Below are 21,911 nucleotides of genomic sequence, written 5' to 3' on the forward strand. Positions count from 1 at the left end.
CTCAGTTGTAATAAAAAATAAAATAAATTAAGCACTAAGGTTAATTTTTTCAGTAACTTATAATTGAAGGCTTCAGAAGCATAGTGCGCCAAGCACCATTTACTAAAACCTTAGAAAACAAGGGTTAAAATTAAGATATTGTCATAATTCAATGGAAACATATAGCAAGTAATATAAAGTATACACATTAAAACTAAATGATATGTCAGTCTTCATTAAACTATGGTATTCACTTAACTTTTACCCTTGCTTTCTCCGTTTTCAATAAATGGCGCTTGGCCCACTATGTCTCTGAACCCTTCAATAATTGCCATATCATAATGCTGCGTTTTTAAATTCATAATATCAAATAATAAAGGAACTAATGTTCGGAATTGATAGATTCATACATTTTAATACCTACATAAAAGTACATACATTACATATAAAAACATTTGACGTATGTATGTGTGATAAGTGTTTCGCCGACATGTTGACATCCTTCTCCTGCTTCCCCTGCTCAGCTGACTTATGTGGTGACTTAAGTGCATAATTATTCTTCCCATTACCATTTATTTTTCAAACCAACATAATTAAAGTCACTTTAATAATATAATGATAAAAACCCGGATTTCTAAGCAAAATGCATATTCTTTTCCACACTTTTAAAGGTAAGCAGAAAGGTTATACTTCATAAGACACGTCTAGAGAAGCAGTTTTAACTATGCTTGCTAGTGCTTATAAATGCTTATTCGCAGGAAAAGTTTTCGCTTACTTATTTTACAATTTTTAATTAAAACAGCATATTTTACCCGAAACTGTATTTTTGAAAGTGCTTATTCCACTCTAGCCATCATTTATCACTATTCCCCCCCTTTTTTTATTGGCTAATAAACACTTAACTTCAGTCGAATGCTTAAGAAAGCAATGCTAGGGTATAACCCACGATGTTGTGAAATAATAGTGCATAGTCCTAATGAGGAGAGAACCTTGGGATTCCCCATCAAAACACTGTGTCAAATTTCTAAAAAGCTTTCTGTTGAAGAAACAGATATCGAAGAGGAATTCACCGAAGAACTACTGTTGTGCTTTTCACATGTGCCTGTGACTTCATGCGACGTCGAGAGAACATTTTTACTTTACAAATCATTCTTCACTGACAGACGCAGAAGCTTCACACAGGAAAATCTCAGGATAACTTTTCTTGTATACTGCAACAGACTTCAATGAAATAAGAGGTCTACGAAAGAAATAATGTGTCAACATATTTCCGTGTATTCGTTTTTGCTTATTTTCACCATTTTTCGTGCTTATTTTACTGTTTCCCTGTATTCGTTTTTGCTTATTTTGCTGTTTACTTTCACCATTTTCGTGCTTATTTCCTTGCTTATTATACTGTTTGATTGTGCTTAGAAATCCGGGCTTTAATAATGATGTGTGTGTGATGGTCAGAAAAGGATATGTCAATGAAAATTAGCTGAAGGTAATTAATGATGTTCGTATGAGTAATTAGAACGTGCTACAAAATTTCTTGAATCCAGTGATTGATAATTAATTGAATTATTTGTTAACATACCACACCGATTTCATAGTGTACTAATGCTCTTTAAGTCTTCAGATTATGCCATACTTAATTACTCGCATTAATACTTATGTTAGTTAAATAAATTAACTTTAAAAAATTGGAAAGGTATTTATGAGTAAATTTGTTGGGACCGGGCCCTCGTCTTCTAGAAAAATAATTTACCGGGCCGCAGTCTCTCAAAGGTTGAGGACCACTGGTCTAATAGATTAATTTGTGAATTTTAAGCTATCAATCTGCCTTTACAGTATGCATCTAACGTATCTTCGTTAACAAATAGAGAGCCATTTAAGTAGGCACTAAGAGAATGGAAATTTTTCCCTGTATTTAAAACCTATTTTTCGTGTCATAGTTTATATTCACAACTACTTTTAGAGGAGAATTCTGTTTTATTGTATTAATCCGTGTATTTTCAAAGGTGAGTACGACGTGATGCTCTTGAAAATGTTCATGTGAAAACTTGATTATTTATAAACGCGTTCAAGAACCTTAAACAGAAATTCAAGAAGGCACTCAGTTCAGATTTATGCTTTTGGGTAGGACACTGTGTCCTGGAACTTGGCATTTCCAACGTTTCGGAACTACACACAGGTTCCATCATCAGGGCAAAAGTAAGATCAGAGAGGTCTCCTACTCTGTTGGGCATTCAGTTATCTAAATAGTGTAAACACAGTTTAGTATATACAGTTGCGAAGCTCGGGATAAATTTTTGCATTTCTCGCGATAGTTGCTAGCCGCATGGAGCGCTGTGAGTACTTGGAACAATAGACCATGCAATAGACTGTGTCACTACCATCGTGATCTAATACAAGCCGTAAGGCAAACCATGTGACTCGCTTAATCCGATTATGAAGGGTGGCTTTTAAATCATATAAATTAGTTGGAATGCATAAAGAATAACATATATTTCTATAAAATGTAGTGCAATTGCAATAATAAAATTTAAAACAATGATTATGAGACACCAGACATAATTCACTTGCGAGTTAAGGTGAAATATTATTTTTGGTGTGAAAATTACGTTGTTCGTATATGTAATACCTCCCTTTATTTGAATTTAAATATTGCGAAATTCTTGTACATTTATTTATGCACGATTCTATAATTTTTAGTTGCACCGCACGGAAATTGAGATATGTTGAAATTATAGGTTATGTTTACTGTACCAGTACTTCACTATTCGCATTTATGCATTATAATTAAGCATAATGTCATGTATGATACGCCGCACATTCAATTTGTCTGTATTTTAATACTACAATTGAGTACGTACTGAATTATTGAATTTATCTACTTCCTAGGAGACGAAGTAACACAATTGTATACACTAATTTCATAGGAGTGGTATGGTAAATTTTCTATCTACAATTAAGGAAGGTAGATGTGCTAAATGAAAATCACAACATAAATAATTCTTTTTATTAAACCTCAAAATAGCTTCCATTCTAAACCTAAAATGTCGATGCGAATGGATTATGTTAACATGTAAAATTCTCTTCACAATAAAATAACACAGTTTTGTAATTATTTCTGCAACAAATTATGCAATAAGAAGTAAGCGGAACTTATGGACACATTACACTAAATAAAACTTAGTAATGGTACGCAATAAAGTTATAATATAATAATTCACTGAGCTCCATACACTGAAATAGAAAACCCGAACTTACATTATCGTCTGCTCAGGAAAGGGTCTGTGCTGAGGCGATAGTAGCGATCCTGGTGGTCAGCAACTATCTATGTTTGCATATTTATTAAGCATTGAGCTTCGCAACTGTATATACTAAACTGTGGTGTAAATATGTAAGTTATCACAATGTATGTTGGTGCACTAATTGGGTTCTTGCTGTATGTCTTCCCAGTGCGGCCACGTCTTGATAACGTTATAGAAGGCGTCACCGGGACTCTCCGTCGGGCTGACCTGCCGGTGTCCGAGCAGCTTGTAGTCGTGCGCGACCTTACCCAGCTGCACACCTCTCTGCACCAGCTGCTGGCCCGCCTGCATCTGCTCTTTGGTGGGCAGCACATTTCTGAAATCACCTATGAAAGCGACACCTATGCTGCGGCTGTTGTAGTTGAGAGAGAAAGCTCCCCTGACGTCCCAGCCTCGGCCCTCGTACACGTTGCCGTCTCCGCCCACCAGGAAGCTGTAGCCGATGTCATCAAATTGTTTTATATTCATGTGAGTATCCTGAATCTGCTGTACACTGCTCTTGCAACTGTCCTTCGTCAGACAAGCCGCTGTGGCGGTGTGCAGGATCACCACGTGCTGCACCGGAAGTCGTAAGGGCATGAGTTGTTCCATGTTGGGTTTGGCACCCCAGTCGGCCCGTGTGATGATCGTAAAATTATCATCAGAAAGTTCTGGTAACAGAGCAAATCAACGTGTTACTGATTTTTCGATTTGATTTGTACTGGTAGCTCTTGACACAAAATTGGTTTCTACGTGGCTGTGGTCTGGGGTACTAAATTATCTATAGAAAATTAGTTTGGGTTAATTAATTATTCTATACATATGCAGATTAGGTGAGAGAGATTGACTTTAAGTTAATTTAGGTAGATTAGGAAGGAGTAGGTTAAATATGAGGGTCATTTCATAAGTCATGGCAACTATATTATATCAGCCAATAAAGCTGCAAGACTGAAGCGATTGAAGGTCATTGGAATGTGCTTCGCAGGATGGGTAAAGTTGAAGTTGATAATGACTTCGAAATGATTCCAGCGTCCGGCGCCGAAAATTACCCAGCATTTGCTCTTAATGATTTGAGGGAACACCCAGGGAAAACTTTAATCAGGCAACTTGTCCCAACCAGGATTCGATCCTGGGCTCGCTATTTTCGTAGTCAGACACGGTCATCAGTACTCCAAAGTAGACCTGGGGACGGAGCGAGTAGAACTGTTGAGTAACTCGGTTCTATGGGTTTATCTGCTTGGCAGTGGAGCACCGAAGTTACTCGGTTAACCGTAGCCGTTACCGCTCAGTTCAAACGTCCGAACGGAGTTCACGTGTTTTACTTAGTTCTACCAGACAACAACGTACAATTGTCAAAAAAAAAGAAAGTGGCCGCACTCGTGAACAGCGAATATTTTCAAAGTCCACTTCGGGTCGCGGCGATGTTACACGATGCATGTGCTTGTACAAGAGATCCGGAACTATGAAAGTATTCCATATCTGCGCCTCGTAGACCAGCGGTAGAGTGCTTGTTTAATGTGAGTTCGGGCCTTCTTCAAGTTTTCATTTTATTTTTTAATCGTTCTTTAGCGATGTAAATGATATTCAAATTATCATTTATATCCAGTTATCGTTCTTTATGGATATCACGTTATTTATATTTTGTTATCGTTCTTTAGAGATATGAATAAAATTCAAGTCATCATTTGTATTCTGTTATCGTTTTATAACGATATGAATAATAATTATTATTATTGTATCTCCAATGGGGGTTAGCCCTATTTTACATATGTATGTTAGGGCTATAGTTTTATACACAAAAAAAGATAAGCATAAAGAGAAATGGAAAAGAAAATTAAATTAGCTTACGCGATGTAAACAAAACATAAACAATCCCTAAATTAGGCATTGCGATTGCAAAACAAATATCAGTTATCAATTTGAAACATACAAAAACATTAACAACACACATACGTAACATTTCTATTACACAAATATGCAGCTTTCCGTACCATACATAATAAATTAATTCACAATAGTCACACAAACACAATCAAACTATAATTACGACATTGCGACATCAAGCATCCCATAACTGACTCACATACATAACAAATCAAGCATCCATTGCAACACATACATTTCAACATAGTAACCACACTCTTAAAAGTTATAAATTTGGCTCCAAGAAGAATAAATAGGACACTGTTACTAATTACTATTCTTCTACAATTTCTTAAATACATCTGTAATAAATCTGTGAAATTCCGATATGAATAATATTCAAGTTTTTTATATTGTTATCGTTCTTTAGCGATATAAATAATATTCAAGTTATCATTTATATTCTGTTTTCCTTCATTAGCATTATAAAATAATATTCAAGTTATTTATATTGTTATTGTTCTTTCGCAATATAAATAACCTGTATTTTATATAAGTAATTATTATAACACAAATAACCATATTTCTTTGCAAAATAGGTTATTTTATGTAGATAATTAAATACGTATTATATAATATCTTATTCTGTTATCGTTCTTTAGTGATACTGTATAAATAATATTCAAGTTATTTATATTGTAATCGTTCTTTAGGACTGTATAAATAATATTCAAGTTATTTATATTGTAATCGTTCTTTAGCGATATAAATAACATAAATTTAATATTAGGTTTGGAAAAATCCAGTTGCATAATACTGGTATCAGTTTTTCTTTTTGTATTATTACATTATACTATCTTGAACCACAATAAAATGAAAAGGAGTAACGAGGAATTGAACCTGAGACGTTGACATCTAAATTCCGACGTTCGTCCTCTGAGCTACGAGGGCAAAAGTATGGAAACATTTTCGGAAAAATTGGCTCAATCACACTATAAGATTTTCTGATGATTCGTAGAAGCTAGTCCAGGATGCGGGGGAAAAGGCTAATTGAGATTTCCCGGTCTCTGATCGGGTCAAACATCCTGATAGAATTAATATTTAACCCTTGCCGTGACTTGCGGTGAAATTTGGAGGGCCCAATTAGTCAAATCCACTCTCCTCATCTCCACGCTTGGGCCGCCTGGAATTTAATAAGATGCGAAAGAGATAATGGTGTGCGGAAAGCAACGGGATGTTACCGCAATTAGGCCTATCCTTCCCAAGAAAAATTGCAAACATGAACAAAGGAAGCTTTTAATAGAAGAAGAAGGATCTTCTGCGGACCTCTGGAAAAAGAACTAAGGAAGAGACTAGTGAAGTGCTTTGTGTGGAGTGTGGCATTGTATGGGGAAGGAACATGGACATTACGACGAAATGAAGAGAAACGAATTGAAGCATTTGAAATGTGGATGTAGAGAATAACGGTGCGTGTGAAGTGGACAGACAGAATGAGAAATAAAATTGTGTTTGAAAAAGTGAGAGAAGAAAGAATGATGCTGAAACTGATTAGAAAGATAAAAAGTAATTGGTTGGGTCTCTGGTTGAAAAGAATAATAGACGACATTAGGATATGTGGATCATATGCGGAGACTAAGAGGAAGGCAGAAAATAGGAAAGATTGGAGATTGCTGGGTTTGCAATGAAAGACCTGCCCATGGACAGAACACTTATGTATGTATGTTCAGAATGCCTGGAATATCGTGTCTAAGAACAGTCGGTATTTGCAAAGACTAGTCAATTCCATGCCCACTCGACTGCAAGATGATCAAGAAAAGAGGAAGATAGACTAAATATTGAATTGTGGCTTTTTGTTTGAATGTTTTAAGGCCGACGCCAGTAAATTTGTTTTGTTTATGCCACGAAAGATATTTTTGTTGAGAATAAAATCTTTTTTCTTTCCATTTGCAGCCACAATATCATAATGATATATTAATGAACCTGATGTTAATTACTAAAATAATCGTAAAAGAGGAAGGAGCCATTATGTATAATTTGTCTCTCTCAAAAACAGAACAAAAAAGAACATAAAAAGCACGAGGTTGTAGTAGAACGCAATACCTCATGAATAAGAGACCTGACCGCTACCATTACGCTATCGAATAACACACAGAATACTTCAATTATAACTGTAAATATCAGGCAACATGGTCCAACAACATGTAACATCGCCTGTCTCCGAATTGTGGCGAAGATACTCGAAGGGAAGTTTGTTTCAGGAGAGCGGCCACTTTTTCTTTTGACAGCTGTACATACTATTGTATTTAAATATTTTCTGCTGTAGGACAAATTATTTCCTTATCCCCAAGGCGGGCTGAAACTCTAGTATTGAAGATGAGTTCATCCTATTATATGACCTGTCAAGTGAGCTAAACACTACCAGTATGAACAATTACTGTAAATAATAATAATAATAATAATAATAATAATAATAATAATAATATTATTATTATTATTATTATTATTATTATTATTACTTTTACTATTATTAAAGTTCAGGATAACAGAGAAAGTTGTAATTGAACTGGTTACAGCAGCTCCTTGTTTATGCGAATGACGTGACCGTATTAGGAGAAAATCCACAAACTATTAGGGAAAACACAGAAATTTTACTTGAAGCAAGTAAAGAGATAGGTTTGAAAGTAAATCCCGAAAAGACAAAGTATATGATTGTGTCTCGTGACCAGAATATTGTACGAAATGGAAATATAAAAGTTGGAAATTTATCCTTTGAAGGGGTGGAAAATTTCAAATATCTTGGAACAACAGTAACAAATATAAATGACACGCAGAATGAATATCGGAAATGCGTGTTATTATTCGGTTGAGAAGCTTTTATCATCCAGTCTGCTCTCGAAAAAGCTGAAAGTTAGAATTTATAAAACAATTATATTACCGTTTCTTCTATATGTTTGTGAAACTTGGACTCTCACTTTGAGGGAGGAACAGAGGTTAAGGGTGTTTGAGAATAAGATGCTTAGGAAAATATTTGGGGCTAAGAGGGATGAAATTGCAGGAGAATGGAGAAAGTTATACAACGCAGAACTGCATGCATTTTATTCTTCACTGACATAATTGAGGGGCTGGGTGCAAGAAAGGCACTTCTCTCAAATGTAAGTTTTGAGAAAATTCATGTTGAAAATTCATACCGTAATAATGTTACCTATGCGCGCCTTTACATTTTGGCTACTCCTGACCTCTGTGATCACAGTCTTGAATTGAAACTTGGTGATCATGTACATAACAGATCAGAGAACACAATAAAGCGTTTTACTCAAAAAGGGCATATCCTCTAAAATGCCGTTCTTGCACCCAGCCCCTTCATTACGAACATTAAATCCAGACGTTTGAGTTAGGCAGGGCATGTAGCACATATGGGCGAATCCAGAAATGCATATAGAGTGTCAGTTGGGAGGCCAGAGGGAAAAAGACCTTTGAGGAGGCCGAGACGTAGATGGGAGGATAATATTGAAATATATTTGAGGGAGGTGGGATATGATTTTAGAGACTGGATTAACCTTGGTCGGGATAGGGACCGATGGCGGATTCATGTGAGGGCGGCAGTGAACCTTCGGGTTCCTTAAAAGCCATAAGTATTATTATTATTATTATTATTATTATTATTATTATTACTATTATTATATTAGAGTGTTTGATTAATATTGAAATATGTTAAAAAAGGAAGTGCATTATACTTTTCCTATTTGTTTTTATTGGATTTGTGTTACCTCATCAGTCATTATTTTATTTATATTTATTTCTACGAATGATATTACCTAATCACTTCAATTTATCAATAATATTACTCTTCACTAAAGAAAACATGGTTGTATGGAAGGCTAGTAATTTTATAAAATTAATAAACATTTTGTCCTTCAGTACAAGACTGTACGTTTTATTGATTATTTTATCCACTTTCCGTTATAGTAAATAATTCTGTGTGTTATTTTTAAGTGCTTTAGGGAGCGCTTCATGGAGCCCGTTTCTTTCTGTCTTCTTTTTTACTTAGCTGCAGCGTTTAACGTTTACCTCACATGTTAATTTATTTAGCTGTTAGTATAAATTATTTTATCAGTTATATTTCGTCTGTCATATAAGAACTCTGGAGGTTAAATAGGCCTCTTATATAAAATAACTCCGCAAATAGTTGTACTCACGCAAATAAAATTTGCAACCGCCATTTTGCAATGAAGGGAAGCACTATTTTTCTCGTCAATTGGCAAAGCGAATGCGTTTTACTACAGCGCTTGTAAAACACTCAATCTATCTAAGTTTTAAATCTGCCGCCACAAATTTGTACTCGGTACTGTACTCGGATCAACCGAGTAATGACGTCACAGTAACTGCACCGAACCGAACCGCTCCGTCCCCAGCCCTACTCGAAAGCGGAAGTCTATGATAGAACAATGTCATAGTTACTATTGATAATTTGCGGAATTGATTAACTTAAATTTCAACTCCGAGTAGATCGGAGTCCGCTAGCCACGTGATGGCGAGTATTCCGCCGCCCGAGCCCACAAAGAATGCTGTAGAACGCCGTCTATTACTGTATTTACACTACTGCTACAAGTGTTAGGACTACTAATGACGATGATGATGATGATGATGATGGTGATGATAATAATAATAATAATAATAATAATAATAATAATAATAATAATAATAATAAGAAGAAGAAGAAGAAGAAGAAGAATAAATAATAAATAATGATATGCGCATACCTTTTTGTTCTGGTGGTCTATAATGAGTCATTGTCACTATTCCTGTTATGAGAATGATCGCAGCTATGAATGTGAAGAACGCAATGCACATCCAATACTTTGAACACGTGGACTGTTCTCCTCTGTCTCCGTCTTCTTTATGGAATTCATATTTGTTAGTGAAATTCTTCTTCATACCTGAAAAATCATTCATATTTATTACAGTTTTGCTTCCAATTTATCTCGGACATGTATTTCTTTGAGTAATATTTGCATTACAGTAAGTTGTAACATCTGTAATAATTGACAAAACTTAAGGAAAGGGAGTTACGTAAATATAAAACCATAATTTATTTCCGTGAAAATTTTGAGTGTTATTTGAAGTGGTTTGACATAAAAGTCAGACATGATCACATGAAATCGGTATTTAATAATCACCCTTTTAGAGGAGTTTCCTAAGTAATTTCATCGCTTCATTTCTTCAGCATTAGGAAAGCGATGAATAAATTATTTATTTTAAACAATTAGGAAAATATTTAGGCACATTTGTAACGGGAGGGGCACATTGCGCACAATGACCCTTTCGAATTGCTACATTGTGCTCACGGTTATTTTAAACATCGCGGTCGCATAGTCATATTGCGCACACTGCCACCAGATAGTATACCTGTCGCATTCTGACATACCCAGCGCAACAGCAGTAGTGTGTGATGTCATTCGTCCTTATAAACAGTGCAGCAGCTGTAGTGTGTGGTGTTATTCGTCCTTATAAACAGTGCAGCAGATGTAGTGTGGAATGCCATTCGTCCTTATAAACAGTGCAGCAGCTGTAGTGTGTGGTGTCATTCGTCTTTGTAAACAATACAGCAGCTGTAGTGCGTGGTGTTATTTGTCCTTATAAACAGTGCAGCAGATGTAGTGTGTGTGGTGTTATTCGTCCTTATAAACAGTGCAGCAGATGTGTGGAATGCCATTCGTCTTTATAAACAGTGCAGTAGCTGTAGTGCTTGGTGCCATTCGTCCTTATAAACAGTGCAGCAGCTGTAGTGTGTGGTGCCATTCGTCCTTATAAACAATGCAGCAGCTGTAGTGTGGGATGCCATTCGTCCTTATAAACAATGCAGCAGCTGTAGTGTGTGGTGCCATTCGTCCTTATAAACAATGCAGCAGCTGTAGTGTGGGATGCCATTCGTTCTTATAAACAGTGCAGCAGCAGTGTCATGTTCTGAATGCTAGTGAAAGAGGACATAAGTTACTGGTTCGCAACGGTTTTAAAATTTGATATACAAGAATGACTGGGAAAGGAAAATAATGGAGATGTACGGTAAAGAACGGTTTACTGACGAGCATGATGACTAAAAGGAATATGTACGGGAACATAATCACGACAATAGTGAATATTTGCCTAGACAAGTTTTTATCGAATAGTGTTAAACGCAAGGTCATAGAACTTCAAAGCTGGTGAGAAGTGAAATTCTTAATATTCCTGATGAAATTTGTAGTAAACTGATAAAAGACGATGTCGTTTGTACACGAAAATCAGTTGGTAGAACTAGAAGTGTCCTTCTTCCATTACTTAAAACTCTAAATGAAGTACATGCCGCGATCAATGAAATTTCTATTGTGACAAATAAATCCGAACAGTTTTTATTGGTGAACGATTGTACAAATAATGTTATAATATTTGGCTGTGAAACAAATCAAAGATATTTAGTGCAAAGCAAAGTATTCTTATGGATGGAACATTTCAATTTAATTTTGTGCCAGAAGTTTCTTACAATTATTCACAATTCACGAGATTAAGAATGGTAATTATATACCGTTGATATTTTGTTTGTTTGCTAGACAAAAACAAATCACTTATGAGATTGCTTTGCATCATGTAATTTGTAAGTGTGCCCTAGCCGGCGAAACATTAATTCCTGAAAAGATGGTGGTTGATTTTGAAATAGCTTTGCACAATGCAATGAAACAAATTTGGATAAACCCGACCGTCGTGGCGTGCAGGTTCCATAAGCTTGTTGAAGAGACAAATACAACATGTCGGGTTACCTTGGTATTAGAAGGACAAAGATTCAGAAAGCGGAAAATGGCTGATTTATGTTTCGGATTATGTTTGTTGCCTCCCGGCGAGGTACAAGATCCATTTGCAGAAGACTTGATATCAGAGCTACCACAAGCGGCTACTCCGCTGATTATTTAGTGGAGAATTGTATCGACTACGAAGGGCGTCTTCCACCGGCCATATGGGCAACAAAGGACTTATCATCAGATCGGACAACAAACGCCAGCGAAGCTTTGCACAGTGCGTTAGGTAAGCAGTTTAATAATTCACATCCACATATTTTTGTTCTTATTGACGTTTTAAAAAGCATCTAAACAGAGGTAGATCTATCAATCAACAGCAACAGCTAGCAACAAAGACAATAAAAAGTCGTGAACACCTCAAAAGACAGAATTTCTTTACTAAAATTGTCCAACTTTATCAAATGGGACAAATAACTCGCTTTAATTTCCTTAAGCAGGCTGCTTACCACTACAGTAAACAGTGAAAATAGCATGAAACATCTCAATGACGTAAAATTATTTATAATTTAATTTACTTTACAACAATACGTAAGCAATTTTTAAACCACTGAAATAATATAAAAACATATTAGCGCTATATTTCGATATTATTTCGCTAGTTCTAAGCCTAGAAAATCTCAAAATGCGAATGGAAATAGCATTTCGTTATTCCAGTGAACTTAAGCATAAAAGCTCTACGTGTGCGTAATGTTCAGTTACCAAAGGTACATATGCGCCCTTGTGCGCAATATAGAGCTTCCTCTTGTAGCCGTCTTTGGATACAGACAGAATGCAGACCGAAACACGGTGCGTTTTTTTTTATTGGAATGACTGTGGCAAGAGATGTTCAGGGTGGAGGTGGTTACTGGAAGTCAGATGCAATAATGGAATTGTCAGCCAAAGAACCAGCGTGTTTCATAATTGGTACAGAAAATGTCCGATTAAGATTAAAACCAAAGAGTATTGCAGTCTACGAAATTATTCAGTTGAAATATGAATATGAACGGGTTACACCAGCTTCTTGTCTGTGCGGATGACGTGAATATGTTCGGAGAAGGTCCACAAACGATTAGGGAAAACACGGAAATTTTACTTGAACCAACTATAGCGATAAGTTTGGAAGTAAATCCCGGAAAGACAAAGTATATGGTTATGTCTCGTGACCAGAATATTGTACGAAATGGAAACATAAAAATTGGAGATTTATCCTTTTAAGAGGTGGAAAAATTCAAATATCTTGGAGCAACAGTAACAAATATAAATTACACTCGGGAGGAAATTAAACGCAGAATAAATATGGGAAATGCCTATTATTATTATTATTATTATTATTATTATTATTATTATTATTATTATTATTATTATTATTATTATTCGGTTGAGAAGCTTTTGTTAACTAGTCTGCTGTCAAAAAATCTGAAAGTTAGAATTTATAAAACAGTTATATTACCGGTTGTTCTGTAGGCCTATGGCTGTGAAACTTGGACACTCTCACTTTGAGAGAGAAACAGAGATTAAAGGTGTTTGAGAATAAGGTTCTTAGGAAAATATTTGGGGCTAAGAGGGATGAAGTTACAGGAGAATGGAGAAAGTTACACAGCGCAGAATGGCACGCATTGTATTCTTCACCTGATATAATTAGGAACATTAAATCGAGACGTTTAGTAGCGCAGTGGGTATAGGCACCGTGCATGGGTCTCAAAATCGTACTGGTGGCGCCGCGCAGTGTCTGAATTCCTAATTAACTACAGGCTCGCAGTCATTCACTAGTCATGTGTGATATAGAAAAAACTTGCGGCTTTCTGCCGATAAAAAGTTGTAATATTAGTAAGAATGGGTTCATTGATTCATAGAGTTCTGCCCAAGGGCAGGTCTTTCACTGCAAACGCAGCAACCTCCAGTCTTTAATTATTTAATAGACTCAGTGGAAAGTTCAGTACTGTTAGAGGAGTGTAAAATGTTAACTACAAAGTTCCTGAAATCTCAGTGTAGTTGTTTGGCATTTAAATCAGATTTCAGACCATTGAATGACGGTGAACAGTCATATTACGAAAACATTGATATACTTATATTTGATGTCATGACGTGTGTAATATTTATGTGTGTATAATGTTTCTATAAATTACGTATTTTAATGTGATTTAATTCTAAAAGTACTCTTAATTACACTTCCTGAATACTGTACGACTGCAAATTCTCTAAAACACAACACATATGAACAATATCAACATACTACCTCTGATTGAGGTTCTGGCTGATATGTACATCTGTTATCAGGCTGTACATCTCACTTGACAATATGTGTCAGAGGGAGAACAATACTGTTTGTATGCATATGAAACCTGATTAGTGTAATTTGTAGCTAGTCGGCGATATATGCAATGGAAGGGAAAAGGAACTGGCCACCCTACCCCATGATATTCTGGCCTAGTTGCCTCATAAGTGGTGTCCTGTTGGTATCACTTGTGAGGTTCAAACTTCTCTTTGGACAGTTGAATAAACAACAAGATCAACATGCGGAAGCAGTTCAATTGGCAGTTTGTGTAAAATATTATACTGTATATTTTAATTCGCTGAATGCACCTTTCAACATTAATTCGAACACTGGCAACGCTATAAGTAGTTTCGACTTCTTCAGCTGTTAATTTACCATCATGCAGATAAGATGGAGTAACAACAATGATCCCTTTATCGGAGAGGTTTGTTATTATTCCGGGAAAACCTGACTTCATCACCACCTTCTAATAACGTCAATAATCCGCAATCAGTTGTCATGAATGTGTCACTCGATCTGCCACGATAGCATTTAGATTTGAAGGCCACTATCTGATCCACGTTGGGTGGCTATTCCATTTTTGAACAATTAACTGTCACTACATTTTTCAATATTGCAGACATTATTTCCTGAATACTTTCTCTGCTAGGCCAAAACCCAAAATTACAGTAACCATTGTGGATGTCAATAACATTAAAGTGGCGGTAAAAACACATCATAATTATAATTGTACGATTAACTCCGAACATCACCCTCATAGCAGAATACGACAACCCAGTTTTCATTTTAATTTGAAAATATGGGTAGACAATTTTCTTTACTAATCTTACTCTTGGACAGAATTTTTCGAAAGCTTTCGATGTGAAATCCACCAATAAAACTGGAAAAAAAGAATATGTATGGTCTACATCTTGGGGCGTTTCGACTATGTATGGTAGCTATTTTTGGGTTAAATGATAGAATTGGAAATATTTCTTATTATGATTCTACGGGTGTGGTTGTATTTCAATTGGCAGCAATTTTAACAATATATTCAAAACCACAAATGTCACTCTCATTAAGGCTGGTAGTTCTGTCTCATGTTTTATTGTAGAATAATCTCGGAAACCTTGCATTTCATTAAACATATCATCTGTTCCTGAACTCTTGTCATAACATTTCTTATGTGGTTTAAGTTCGGCATGTAATGGAATAGACACTTGAGTAGACAATTCACACAATTCAATTGTGAAAGAAAAAACAAAATCACTAAGATTGGTTTCATTTGCTTCTGCTGTATGGCTACTTAATTTTTATAACACTTGAGCATTCGCTTTCCATAAAACTTAAATTTTCATCTTTTCTACTTCTTTTTGCGTCTCTTTCGTATCTATGCGGAGCTAGTTGAGATGAGGCAGTCTTTTTCTCGTAACGTTTTAGAAAAATACTGGGTACGGTATGCTAGTTTTGGGGGTGTCCTGATCTCGTTCTCAATAAAATGAATACCGCAAATTCTTGTTGCGGGTGTTGGTTTCCAAGGTGAACAATCAACACTTGAAATCAAGAATTAAATATGGATATGAATACATTTAAAAATAAGTATATTATTATTCATTGTTGCTAATATTATACACAATATATATGTAAAGAACTCAGTAATTATGTACTTTTTGAAATTTAAATTATAAATTCCTGTCGTTGTTAACTTAATGGTTATTTATAAACATAATACTATATACAAATCAAGATTTCAGGTATAACTCCCTGTAAAGTTGATTTGAATTATTTCGAGGGAAAAATTGTTCCGGAGCCGGGTATCGAACCCGGGACCTTTGGTTTAACGTACCAACGCTCTACCACTGAGCTACCCGGGAACTCTAACCGACACCGATCCAATTTTTCCCTCTATATCCACAGACCTCAAACTGGGCTGACAACCGTCAAGCAACCAACTTCGAGTGCACACTGACTCCGTGTGACTTAAATTGTGGTTTTCTGTTAACGAACAGTGACGTGTATTATGCAAATCAAGATTTCAGGTATAACTCCCTGTAAAGTTGATTTGAATAATTTCGAGGGAAAAATTGTTCCTGTAACTTCATCCCTCTTAGTTCCAAATATTTTCCTAAGACCTTATTCTCAAACACTCTTAACCTATGTTCCTCTCTCAAAGTGAGAGTCCAAGTTTCACAACCATAAAGAACAACCGGTAATATAACTGTTTTATAAATTTTAACTTTCAGATTTTTTGACAGCAGACTGGATGATAAAAGCTTCCCAACCGACTAATAACAGGCATTTCCCATGTTTATTCTGTGTTTAATTTCCTCCCGAGTATCATTTATATTTGTTACTGTTGCTCCCAGGTATTTGAATTTCTCCACCTCTTCAAAAGATAAATTTCCAATTTTTATATTTCCAATCCGTACAATATTCTCGTCACGAGACATAATCATATTCTTTGTCTTTGCGGGATTTACTTCCAAACCTATCTCTTTACTTATTTCAAGTAAAATGTCTGTGTTTTCCCTAATCGTTTGTGGATTTTCTCCTAACATATTCGCGTCATCCGCATAGACAAGCAGCTGATGTAACCAGTTCAATTCCAAACCCTCTCCATTATCCTGGACTTTCCTAATGGCATACTCTAGAGCAAAGTTAAAAAGTAAAGGTGATAGTGCATCTCCTTGCTTTAGCCCACAGTGAATTGGAAACGCATCTGACAGAAATTGACCTATACGGACTCTGGTGTACATTTCACTGAGGGACATTTTAATTAATCGAATTAGTTTTTTGTGAATACCAAATTCAATAGGAATATCATCTAAAACTTCTCTCTTAATCTAGTCACATGCCTTTTTTAAATCTATGAATAACTGATGCACTGTACCCTTATACTCCTATTTTTTTTTCTCAATTACCTGTCGAATACAAATAGTTTATCTATTACGCTTAAAACCACACTGATGATTCCCAATAATTTCATCTACATATGGAGTTAATCTTCTCAAAACAATATTGGACAAAATTTTGTACGACGTCAACAAAAGTGATATTCCTCGAAAGTTACTACAGTTAGTCTTGCCCCTCTTCTTAAAGATAGGTACGATTATGGACTCCTTCCATTGTTCTGGTACAATTTTCTTTTCCCAAATAGTAAGTGCAAGCTTATAAATTTCGTTAGATATTATTACTATCATCATCATCATCATCATCATCATCATCATCATCATCATCATCATCATAGCCACCGGTGTGGCTCAGTCGATTAAGGCGCTTGCCTGCCAGTCTGAAGTTGCGCTCGAACACGGATTCGATCCTCGCTTGAGCTGATTATCCGATTGGGTTTTTTCCGAGGTTTTTCCCAACCGTAAGGTGAATTCCAGGTAATCTATGGCGAATCCTCGGCCTCATCTCGCCAAAACCATCTCGCTATCACCAATCTCATCGACGCTAAATAACCTAATAGTTTATACAGCATCGTTAAATAATCACTACCATCAGCACCATCACCATCATCATCATCATCATCATCACTCACAACAGCGGTCTGTCGATAAGGTTTGCTGAGTACCCGCAAACACCACATGCCTAAGGCCAGCATCCCCCTCCGAATTTCATCCAGCCTCACTCAATGACGCAATAGGCAATCTTAAAGACAGACTTGAATCCACTTTATATCTGTGCACCAGAAAATTCGGATTGAATCTCAATTCAGGAAAATCGCAGGCATCAACGTCTATTATGCAACAATATTGCTGCTCTTCCAGCCAAATTAAATCACACAATAATCTCTTTTGCTTCCTGCGTTAAAAATCTTTGAGTTTACTTCGATACGCAATTTAACTGGAACACCCAATTAACTCATATTATAAAAAAGTGCCTTCCGTACTACTGTCCTGAAACAGCATTAAAAAAGTTCTCTAGCTCTAGCTCCAGCTCTAGCTCTTTTGTACCTCGAACATACATTTCACACAAAAAATTTATGTATTTCCATTGTTTCCCAAGAATAATATGAAATTTGTAAATAATATCTTTATGAAATAGTTCCCATGATAACACTGAAGTCTGTAGTTTTGTTGTAAATATTAACACTAACCAGAACTAAAATATATTGAGTTAACTTGGCAAAAAAAAAAAAAAAAGCTGCAAGACATATTATAACATTAATCTTCTCTTTGGTAAGACATAGTGTAATTTCTCTCAGAGCCAAATTGTTTTATAGTAATTAAATATAAGCAGTATTTTTGTAGTTATATCTTCTAAGAATCGATCTCATTAAAAATTAAGCTTACCTAAAGGTTACTAGAATTCCTTTAGGAAGAATCTACTGTTGCTGAAGTAGCAGCAATTCTTGAGAATACGGTGTTAATTAATTTTTAAATATAGTAAAACGTCTGAATATCGATTCTAAAATTTACTTACTTACAAATGGCTTTTAAGGAACCCGCAGGTTCATTGCCGCCCTCACATAAGCCCGCCATCGGTACCTATTCTGTTCAAGATTAATCCTGTATCTATCATCATATCCCACCTCCATCAAATCCATTTTAATATTATCCTTCCATATACGTCTTGGCCTCCTCAAAGGTCTTTTTCCCTCCGGTCTCCCAACTAACACTCTGTATGCATTTCTAGATTCGTCCATACGCGCAACATGCCCTATCAGTAAATCTACTGACATGAGCCCGTCGCATTTAAACACAATTAAATGCCATCGACCTAGGTCGGGATAGAACCCGCAAACTCGAGCACAGAAGGCCAGCGCTATAGGCACCCTGCAAGCTCTTCTGGTGGCGGCTGTTGTTACTAACTGCAGGACAGCAGCGATAGAGTTGTGCTTGAAGCGTATGAATATACTTAACATCTCAGGTTAAATGATTAGAAATATGGATGATCCTAAAAAGCGGAAAGGTAAGCAAATTGCAGTGTTCTTGAGTGTAGTACTGCTTATAGGAACACACCAACCGATATTGTTTTTATTCATTCCCAAAACAGAAAACTGAAGCGCAACGACGCTAATTGTGGATCCATGCAGTACGCAGACGAAAGTAAATAAGGCTACACTGCTTGTAATCATAATATTATTATATACTAGGCCTAATATAAAAAATATAATGTATATAGTATTATGAATAATTTTGAGGGAAAAATTGTTCCGGAGCCGGGTATCGAACCCGGGACCTTTGGTTTAACGGACCAACGCTCTACCACTGAGCTACCCGGTAACTCTAACCGACACCGATCCAATTTTTCCCTCTATATCCACAGACCTCAAAGTTCCTTAAATGCCAGTAAGTAAGTAGTAGTATTAGTAGTAGTAGTAGTAGTAATAATAATAATAATAATAATAATAGTAATGGAGAAAAATTCGTTCTGACGTCTGGGATAGAACCCAGGACCACCAGTTCTACTCACTGGGTGCTCTGCCACTGAGATACGCCGAGGATCAATCGTACTTCTCTCCTTTGGATTTTTTCCTCTTTGGCCTTCTTCATGTTCGACATATATTATGTTGTCAGGAGCGAACTTAAAATAGGCTCACAAGACTGGGTTTCGTGGGTTCGATTCCCGGCGCTGGAGCGAATTTTTCTCTGTTTTTAATAAATAATAACTACAACAGGGAATTCTGTAGGATCAAAACTAAAATTAATAATACCGTCACATAAATAATAATAATAATAATAATAATAATAATAATAATAATGATAATGATAATAACAATAATAATAATAATAATAATAATAATAATAATAATAATAATAATAATAATAATAATAGTTTCTTTGTTCCTCACCATCTGGCATTGTCGATATTGTCTCGTGTGCAGCGCTTGCCTTGCTGTACTAACTCGAGATCCTTTTAAGAAGCTGGCCTTGCTCTTGAGGAAATAATGTGCATAAGCACTTGTATAAAAGTGACTCATCTCTTTCGCCGGACCGATAGGGGAATTCCCGTTTGACGGGAAGTGTTCTCTGTTGCTGAGAAGGAGAAAGGAAATAGGTACTGAATAAGAACAGGAAATGGTCGGAAGGATAATCTGCTGAATTTGGTCAAAGTCTATAAATACACAGAGGTTAGAAGTGTTTGAAAATCAGATATGGATGAAAAATAAGAGAACAGATAGTTTCACAGTGCACACTTCTTTTTTATTTGGCATGACTATATTTCCCGTAGGAAATCAAAGTTGAAAGTGTTACTACATCTCAATAGCTCAGTTTAACACAAAAAGGTGTTATATTTTGCATTAAGTATTTGTTTCATATTTCATCACTGCCTTTCCAATTATATTTTGTTATTCGTTAATTAAAGGACTGGTCGACCTGGTTGGCGAGTTGGTATAGCGCTGGCCTTCTATGCCCAAAGTTGCGGGTTCGATCCCGGGCCAGGTCGATGTACTTAAATGCGACAGGCTCATGTCAGTAGATTTACTGGCATGTAGAAAGAACTCCTGTGGGACAAAATTCCGGCACATCCGGCGACGTTGATATAACCTCTGCAGTTGCGAGCGTCGTTAAATAAAACATAACATTTAACATTTAAAGGACGGATGATAGGTAGGAGGAAGCATAATCAAGTGCATAAGATTTGTTGACAATATGACGTTATTAGCGGAAGAGGAGGATACTAAGGGATAAGCTACTCGAGCTAAATGACAGCTGTGAGCCATATGGAATGAACAAAACGAAGACCATTGTTAAGTTCTAATTTTATTTATACGTTGTATTGTATCTATACAGGATAACCCGTTCGTAATGTCATTAATTTTCGGGGCTTATTCCTTGAAATAGCCTATTTCAAACAAACAAGTTAAATACAATTTTGCTCGTTTTTACGTCCTTATTGAGATAAAAATATTATTCTATATGAAATATTTCAGTCCATACCTGTGGAGCTGGCCTTCTATGCCCAAGGTTGCGGGTTCGATCCCGGGCCAGGTCAATGGCATTTAAGTGTGTCAGTAGGTCAGTAGGTTTACTGGCATGTAAAAGAACTCCTGCGGGACAAAATTCCGGCACAATTGGCGACGCTGATATAACCTCTGCAGTTGCGAGCGTCGTTAAATAAAACATAACATAACATACCTGTGGAGTAACGGCTAGCGCGTCTGGTCGCGAAACCATGTGGCCCGGGTTCGATTCCCGGTCGGGGCAAGTTATCTGGTTGAGGTTTTTTCCGGGGTTTTTCCTCAACCCAATATAAGCAAATGTTGGGTAACTTTCGGTACTGGACCCCGGATTCATTTCACTGGTATTATCACCTTCATCTCATTCAGACGCTAAATAACCTGAGATGTTGATAAAGCGTCGTAAAATTACCTACTAAAATAAAAAAGTATTTCATAGGATTTTTGTGAAAGCTATTGGTTTAATTCCCAATATGCTCAGTCAATTTAAGAGAACAGTGTATTATGATAAGTTACTGAGTGAAAGAATTTTAGTTTTGTCCTTTAAATGTGCAGAAATTTGATTCGAACAAATGTAACATTGTAAATTTCCTTTTGCAGAACGAAAAGTTACATTTTTTTCGGATCAAATTTATACATATTTAAAGGACAAACTGAAATTATTTCACTCATTTGTTATAATACACTACTCTCTTAAACAAACTGAACATATTGGGAATTAAATCAATGGCTTTCCCAAAATACGCTAAGTAATGTTTCATATATATACCATTTTATTCTCGAATAGGAAACAAAAAACGAGCAAAATTGTATAAAACAATCATATG

At 36.0% G+C, this 21,911-nt stretch overlaps 1 protein-coding gene across 2 annotated transcripts; it reads right to left on the bottom strand.

Annotated features, from left to right (window-relative positions):
• Positions 1-371: 371 nt before the first annotated feature.
• On the bottom strand, positions 372-20,110 carry LOC138713494 (peptidoglycan-recognition protein SD-like). 2 transcript variants are annotated; one of them, XM_069845659.1, is made up of 4 exons: positions 19,975-19,992; positions 19,596-19,806; positions 9,878-10,054; positions 372-3,925 (listed from the first exon to the last, which is right to left on the bottom strand). In XM_069845659.1, exons 3-4 carry the CDS (start codon positions 10,050-10,052, stop codon positions 3,393-3,395), a joined length of 708 nt encoding a protein of 235 aa, XP_069701760.1. In that variant the 5' UTR covers positions 10,053-10,054; positions 19,596-19,806; positions 19,975-19,992; the 3' UTR covers positions 372-3,392. The 2 variants fall into 2 exon arrangements, with proteins under 2 accessions (XP_069701760.1, XP_069701758.1); XM_069845657.1 differs by lacking the exon at positions 19,596-19,806 and having other exon boundaries at positions 19,975-20,110.
• Positions 20,111-21,911: the final 1,801 nt, after the last annotated feature.

Source organism: Periplaneta americana, chromosome 14, assembly GCF_040183065.1.
Source record: "Periplaneta americana isolate PAMFEO1 chromosome 14, P.americana_PAMFEO1_priV1, whole genome shotgun sequence".
Classification (NCBI taxonomy): domain Eukaryota; kingdom Metazoa; phylum Arthropoda; class Insecta; order Blattodea; family Blattidae; genus Periplaneta; species Periplaneta americana.